The following is a 7,393-nucleotide window of genomic DNA, read 5'->3' as shown; positions in this document are numbered from 1 at the left end:
TTTTAAATGCAGCAGGCATTCATCACCGGATTATAACAGCTTGAAGGTTACTCAAACATACAGCTTTTTTGCAGGAGATACTTAATCACATGCCTAACCTTAAGAATGTAAATACTTTCATTTGAATCAGTGTGAAAAAATAATTTGGTCAAAGTTAGACATGCTTTGATAATGTAGGGTCTTGCAAAAAAAAAGAAGAAACAAAGCCATGGGTTTAAACATACAGGTTATGTCATTTGGAATGAACGGATGCGAGTTGTCAATTTTATTTTTTTTTTCATCTTTTTATTTTGGAATTTGAACTGCTCCTGAAAAATTTGTTTCCAAATTTTATCATGCAGTGTATTGTGAATATTAGACAGATGCTTAAACAACGTGAAAAGGAGGGTTTTTTTGGTAGACAGTACATGAAAAGTGTTCAGAAAACAGTCAATTTGAAACAGTAGTCCTTCCAAAGGCTGTCTTGCTCCCTCCAAAATGTTTTGCCTTTTTTTTTTTTTTCCCCCTCCTGTCTTGTGAGAAATACTCTTAGGATTTATTTTCATCGGAAAAGAGACTTTAATAATTCTACCCATTTGCACTGTTAATATATATTAGAATAGCATTTGAATATAAGGTGTCGACCTTATTCTGATTTTCAGATGTGACTATTAGAAGTCATTGACACCAATCTACCACAAGTGACCTTAGTCTCATATCTTGCTCTGTTATTAGAATAATCAAGGAACGCAATTCAGAAATAATATTACATCCTGCATTTTATTCAATTCCATATGACAAAAATAGTAACCTAGACTAAGACATCCATTTCAATCAGTAGATGTGTCAAGCCAACAAGATTTAATAATAAAAAATATTGGATCTAGGTAACAATTCCCAGCTGGTTCAGGAAGGCTCCTAGCCCTACATGGTATCACAGTATAAAAATAGTGTCTCTCTTCACCATGCAGAGAGGAATGACCTAACCCTGAATACAAAATGGGGTCAGTCTCACTGTACCATCATCAACCATCTTATTTACAACACTTTACATCTTTTTTCTTTTTGCCTTTTTCCTTTTTTCTTCTCTTTTTTTTGCTTTCTTCTTCTTTTTTTTTTTTTTTTTTTTTTTTTTTTTTTTTTTTTTTTTTTTTTTTTTTTTTTTTTTTTAAGTTATACACATCCTTTAGGGAATAGAGATAACACTACATGGTACCAAATACTAACCCAAAAAAAAAAAAAGCCACACCAAAATGACACAGATAAATAAAAACATTCAATTGCTGAAATACAGCAACATTAAGCCACCTCAGTTTTCTTTTTTTCAATGCTTGGAAACACCCCTAACCATCCACACACTGTGGCAAAAAAAAGATGTTATATCGTAGAGGTGTTACAGATATATAATTTTGCTTATATATAGATATATATATCTATATATCTCTATCTCATCACTGTAGAAAATGGAGCTGTAGAGTTCATTGTTCATTTCCAGTAGAAACAAACAGCTAATAAGTCTTTGAACCTCTTTTCACTCCATTACACGATGGCAGAAATAGTCCATCCTCTTACAGTAATGGTTTTTGTTGTATAAGAAAGATTGTCCTATTTTTCAGTCTCAACTGAGAAGACCTCACTGTCTGATTCGTTCTTCAGGGGCATAAAACTGCTTGTGCTGTTACCCAGCTACCCATAATGTCCCTCAAGCAATTCTGCCGGACGGGAAGTTCATAGTGTCAACTCCACCACGCTTGTAATGCACAAAAATGAGGTAGTACACAAAACGTTTACTGTTCAAGTTTTGATTAAGCCCCCCGTCTCCTCAGCATCCCCAGCCTAGCTTATGAGCGGAAACCATTCCCTTTCTTGACTCGGCGTTAATTTAAACAATGCAATCAGCGCAAAATTATATTTGATTAATCAGAGTACATTGTGCTTTGGAGCAATTTGAGAAGATAATCAGCAAGAGTTGGAAATAAACGCGGAATATTTGTGTGTCACTACTGCTCACGCTGCCCCGAAGTTATTATTTTGTTCCTGTGTTATTAGGCAGCCCGACATCTTTCTCGTGGGTTATGTGTGGAAGAGACAGAACAGATTACAGTCAAATTAAACCTACACAATGTTCTCCTTCCTCTATCCTAGGCTTGTATTAATACCACACTCCTAAGATAAATGCATCAGAATTCTGTCGGGGGTGGTCATGCTTTTAAGTGGGCTTTGTAGAAAAGTTAAATGAATCATTTCCATTTAAGAAATGGCAGGCCCCATATTTCCTAAGGATCTGACAGTTCTCTGCGGCTTTTCTGCTTAATTAATAGAGATCTCTCATTGTTTGACCTTAAAACAAAACAAGAAACTGCAACACGGTTCTCCTTATTCCTTAAGTCAAAGTACTATTTATAAAATAGTTTACATCTTTGTTCAGTTTCAAATTATAGACAAACCTCCCTAATACAAAATACTAAAAGTGCAATAGTATAAATTAAGAGTTTGCAACCACATTATACAAACATTACCTTTTTTATTGTACAGCTTTGATAACATGGAGTATTTACTCACAACTATTTATAATGTTGTGAATAATTTATGGTGCTAAGGTTTGTCTGTAACTTGTTTTCCAATCATTGAGCTAAAGTCCACACTACATTTTCTTTTCATTTAATAGAACAACTGTCCACATAGCAGCTACAAATATTTAAATAAAAAAAGGTTTGTTACTGACAGGTACTTGCACATGAAAAGCATGCTATCTTTCCCAATAAAACTTCACAATTTTGCCTGCATTGAAATAAACCACTTATTTATAGTAAAACAAAACTTGCCTTTTTTTTTTTAAAAAAAAAAAAAAAAAGAAAAAAGAAAAATCACATAGCCAGATGTATTTTGCAGTACAAAAGCTTCATTTAAGTTTGGGGCTAGTATATTGTCTGTTACCCGCATAATCTTAACATTATAAATACTACAGACAAGGATACTGTAATAATACACAGCATTGGGGTACTAAATCACTTATTTAAGATTAAGATTCCTAAAAACATAGTCCAAGTTGCTAACTAATTTGAACAAAACCAGCAAATAAGTGTGACAGAATGCCGTAATGAAGCCCCCCATTTCTCAGGTGATAGTAAGTTTTGTAAGAAGCAAAGTGGACGTAGAACTAGCCTCCTCCTGTTTCTAATGAAGTTATCCCATGATTTGTTTGTTTGCTTGCTTTGCTTGCTTGTTTTCTGTTAAATTAAAAGATTTCAAAGTTCTCAAGTTAACAGTCAAACTCACTGTTGAAAGAAGTACCATGCAGATCTTGCAAGACAACTTTTCAGCAGCCACAAAGTTAGGTATTTCTGCTATGGGTAAAACTTTAAAGGGAACCTATGCGTTTAGGTCAGGAAAACTAATGCTTAGCTTCAAAAGCTGTACATGGAACAGGACAAGTGTTGTGTCGAGTAGCGGGTCCAAGAGTTATTCGGAATGAACGCTTTTAATTTATGCCAATCTCTTTATTATCCTCAATAAATCTGGTGAATGGACGACTGGCTCCCGTTTCAGAACTTGCTTTGTCCAGACCGACAATGGGTGGGCTGCTGCCCGTGCGAGCTTTGTCCATGCCACCGGTAAGGTTACTTAGAGGCGGGATGGCGCCTCCGCCTAGACTTACTGGGAGCTGGGGGATGCCTCCGTTCTGTATGACAGAAATCTCATTGTTCTTCATGGCAAGTCCGTTAGTGATAGCTGCAGCGTATTGGTTCCAAAAATTGGGGTCAACGTTCATGGCCCGAGCCGCCAAATCCTTCTGGAACATCTCGGAGAACTTGAGGGCGTCACCACCCAGCAGAGCCATGGGGTTTTCCACGGAGAGGCGGCGGCCGCGGCGCGCGGGAGCGTTATTCCACATGTGAGTCCCCATGTGAACCTGCAGAGCAACACGGGGACAAGAAGCACCCCCAAGTTAGCACATTCTGGGGAGGTGGCTGGCCCGAAATGCTGCTTTTTTTTTTAGATTTAATTTCAATTCGCATTGAACACAAATCAGTTCCAGTTAGGACACAGTTCTAAGGCCCAGTCAACCCATACAAAGAAAACCCAGCTCCACAGTAATTTTTCAAGGTGCATTTGTTTCATCCCAGTGAAAACAAACGCAGTGCTGCAGGAATAAAGAGTGTGTGCCCTCTTTGGTTAGACAACTTCACATGCAAGCTGGAAGTCCTCACACACTGAAGGTTACCAAGGGATGTACCAGGGGTTGGGTGCTTTTTGATGCCCTTCCCCTTGTTACATCTTGTCTATTTTCATAATATTTTATCTCACGTCACAGGCATCGATTATTTTCCTAAATTTGGTATTTTAAAAAAGGACATTTAAAACTGTATTCCCCAGGCTGTGTCCTGATGGTTACACCAGACTGTGGGAATAGGAGGCGTCGGTCCTTTTCTAGCCTGCAATGGCTGCAAAGCCGAATAGAAAAATGGAAATTTGAGCGGCACCCAAGGAGCTGAGCAAGCTCGGCCTTTCTGGTTTATCTTTGGAGATTTTCAAGACCCGCCTGGATGCAGTCCTGAGTAACATGCTCTGACAAGCTCTGGGTGGTCCTGCTTTAGCAGGGGAGTTGGACTAGATGATCTCTATGGTCCCTTCCAACTCTAAAAATTCAGTGAAATTCAGTGAAATCTCATCTCGCCCTGATGGTCCACAAGAACTGCCAGAAGATGTCCACCAGCTGACCACATGTGCCATCACGTCTGTCGGGAGGACTACAACGTCCACCCGGAACCAGTTTTAAAGTTCACACCGTTGCACTGCCCTTTTCCAGCAGAGTGGAAGCCCAATCACAACCACCACTACACAGCAAGCCCTGCCTTGAGGTCCCTCCCTTCTCTCCTGCCTTTGGGACAAAGACTAAGCACCAAAACCTGCCGAGTCGCAGCACAGTGCCTTAAACCCCCCCCGAGCCTTCACGGTTTTATTTGGCCTCTTACCTTCAGATTCCCCTTTGTGGTAAAAGCTCTACCACAGATTGTGCAACCAAACGGTTTTTCACCGGTATGGGTGCGCTCGTGTATCTGCAGTGCACTTGCTGAGGAGAAGGTCTTCCCGCACGACTGACAGTTGTGCTGCTTGGGAGTCCGGCGAGGGGGGGGTGCCAGCATAGGGGTGATCCCCGGACTCATCACTGTCTGTGGTGCAGCAGGAACCTGGATTCCAGCTGGAAGCGAGGGAACCTCACCCAAAGAGATCGGCTTGCTGTGACCATTCACTTCCATTTTGATCATGGTAGGCGCTGTGCTGGTGACCAGGCTAGGAGTACTTTGGCTGGGACCTAGAGTAAAGTTGGGTTCAAATAACTGAGAAGGCAGCTCTTTTAATTTGTGCGTCAGTAAGTGCTGTTTTAAATTACCCATAGTGGAACACCCACGACTGCAGACTGTACAGACAAATGGACGTTCCTTAGTATGGCTGCGGTAGTGAATTTCCAATGCACTCTTACAAGCAAAAGGCTTGCCACAGATATTACAAACAGTACTTTTAAACTTACCACGTTCTCTGTTCAGGAACAGCAGGCTAAAAGGAGCCTCCTCTTTGATGACCGGTCTTCCCGGGTTGGTGGATGTCAGATCTAATGCGCCTCCATTTTCAGTTGCGGGTGGCGGACTGTCCGGTTTTTCTGTCTTTAATTGTATCTCTTGTGGCTCTTCCTGGTTACTGAGACCTGGGGACTTTGATCTAAAACTTTCGCTATTGCTATTTACAGGAGACAAAGCTTGCATGGAGGAAGAAGACTCTGACATTGCGGGGCTGCCCGCGCTCTGGCTTTCGAGATCACCAACGGCTGACGAGGAGTCGTTGCTCAAATGGTCACTTTCCCCTGATCCATTCTCCATGGATTTTAAACCGGTCAGCTGCTGACAGTTCATGACAGAATCAATCATTTTCATTTGATTCTCCAAAGCAGCAATACTGGAGATCACAGAAGGTGGCGAAGAAGGACACGACCCAGAGTAAGAGATAAGGGGTTTGGAGGAGTCACTTGCCGTGTCCTTTAGCTCCGGGTCCTCTTCCATAGAATTTTCATCAATGTCATCATCAAAGTTGCTCAGTGTGTCAACGTTCTTCTCGTCGTAGGAAAGCTCTGAGTCCATGGCGTCCTGGAAGCCCTCTGGTAGCGGCGTGTTCGGAATTTGCCCGCCCATATGCATACGAATGTGCTGCTGAAGAACAACCGCATTTGTAAATTTCTTCTGACAAATGGGACACGAGTGCTGTACTCTAAGTGGTGGCTTCGCTCGATGAACTCCAAAATGTGTTTTTAGATTGCCTTTCGTAGTAAAGGCACGTCCACAAATTTTGCATTTAAATGGTCTTTCTCCTGTATGTGTTCTGTAATGCATCTTGAGAGCGCTCTGACAACTAAGCACCCGGTGACAAATGACGCATTGATTTGGATCTGTCATCTTCTTATCAATGTTCTCCACTAGCTGTTGGAGTTTTGAGGTTTCTGACGTTTGCATAGAGTCTAGCAGACCGCCGAATGGAAACTTTGCCTTAAACTGGTCAGACACTGCTGGAAGCACAGGGTTTGGGAGGCTCGTTGCAACGCTGCTGTCTGTGACAGCAGTAGGGATTGAAGACGTGGAAGCTGTGGAAACTTGCCCGCTGGCGGAAAGGTCCCCCAAGCGCGTGCTCGTGGGAGGCAGAGTGACAGGTTCTGCCTTGGCCAGAGATGAGCCGCTCTGCACGGGCTGTGGAGATTCGGCAGAGGCTGGAACGCCTGACTCGGAAGTGTTGAGGCTCGGGGATAGAGAAGTGCATTCGCTGGAGGCAGGAGAAGGCCTCTGGGGCGACCTGCTCATAGGGGTGATACTTGGAGAATCTCCGTAACTGTTCACGCCGGGTATAGTGGGGGGCAGCTGGAGCCCGATGGAAGTGGGGACGGTTGGTAGAACAGGTTTGCTGTCCAACCACGTTGTGACCGGCTTTTCGGGGGGCAGGGACATCCCGTAGGGGATTCCAGAGCAGGTGGGGACGTTATCGAGGTATTCTGGAACGGGATAAGGGTTCATCTGAATATGAGGGTATTTCTCTTTATGCCTCTGAAAATGAACTTTCAGGTTGCCCTTTGTGGAAAAGCGGTTTCCGCATATGTTACACTTGAAAGGTCTTTCACCTGTGTGCGAGCGGAGGTGAATTTGTAAAGCACTGTCACTTCCAAAGACCTTGGCACAAAACCGGCATTTGTGTTTAAAAAAGGGATCCTCGGAGCTTGACTTGGGCTCAAACACTGACACATTTGGTGGCTTCCCTTTGCGGTGCTTCATAAGGGCGGACAGAGGATCTAGGGCGTTAGCCGTCGCGGCGATGCTAACCAGCGGGTTGGGGAAGATCACGCTATTCGATGAGGTCTGAGGTAGAAGTGGGT

At 42.7% G+C, this 7,393-nt stretch overlaps 1 protein-coding gene across 1 annotated transcript in view; it reads right to left on the bottom strand.

The window, feature by feature from the left end:
- Positions 1–1,197: 1,197 nt before the first annotated feature.
- SALL3 (spalt-like transcription factor 3) overlaps positions 1,198–7,393 on the bottom strand; it is a 7,652-nt gene continuing 1,456 nt past the window's right edge. The window contains exons 2-4 of the mRNA XM_014940793.1: positions 5,513–7,393; positions 4,956–5,296; positions 1,198–3,892 (exon numbers count right to left, since the gene is read on the bottom strand). The exon at positions 5,513–7,393 is cut by the window's right edge and continues 1,056 nt beyond it. Coding sequence (XP_014796279.1) covers positions 3,461–3,892; positions 4,956–5,296; positions 5,513–7,393 — 2,654 coding nt within the window. The 3' untranslated portion in view covers positions 1,198–3,460. The remainder of the gene's footprint in view (positions 3,893–4,955; positions 5,297–5,512) is intronic.

Source organism: Calidris pugnax, unplaced genomic scaffold, assembly GCF_001431845.1.
Source record: "Calidris pugnax isolate Ruff unplaced genomic scaffold, ASM143184v1 scaffold8, whole genome shotgun sequence".
Lineage (NCBI taxonomy): Eukaryota > Metazoa > Chordata > Aves > Charadriiformes > Scolopacidae > Calidris > Calidris pugnax.
The sequence above is the reverse complement of the archived record's forward strand: the minus strand, read 5'-3'. Positions and strand labels throughout refer to the sequence as shown.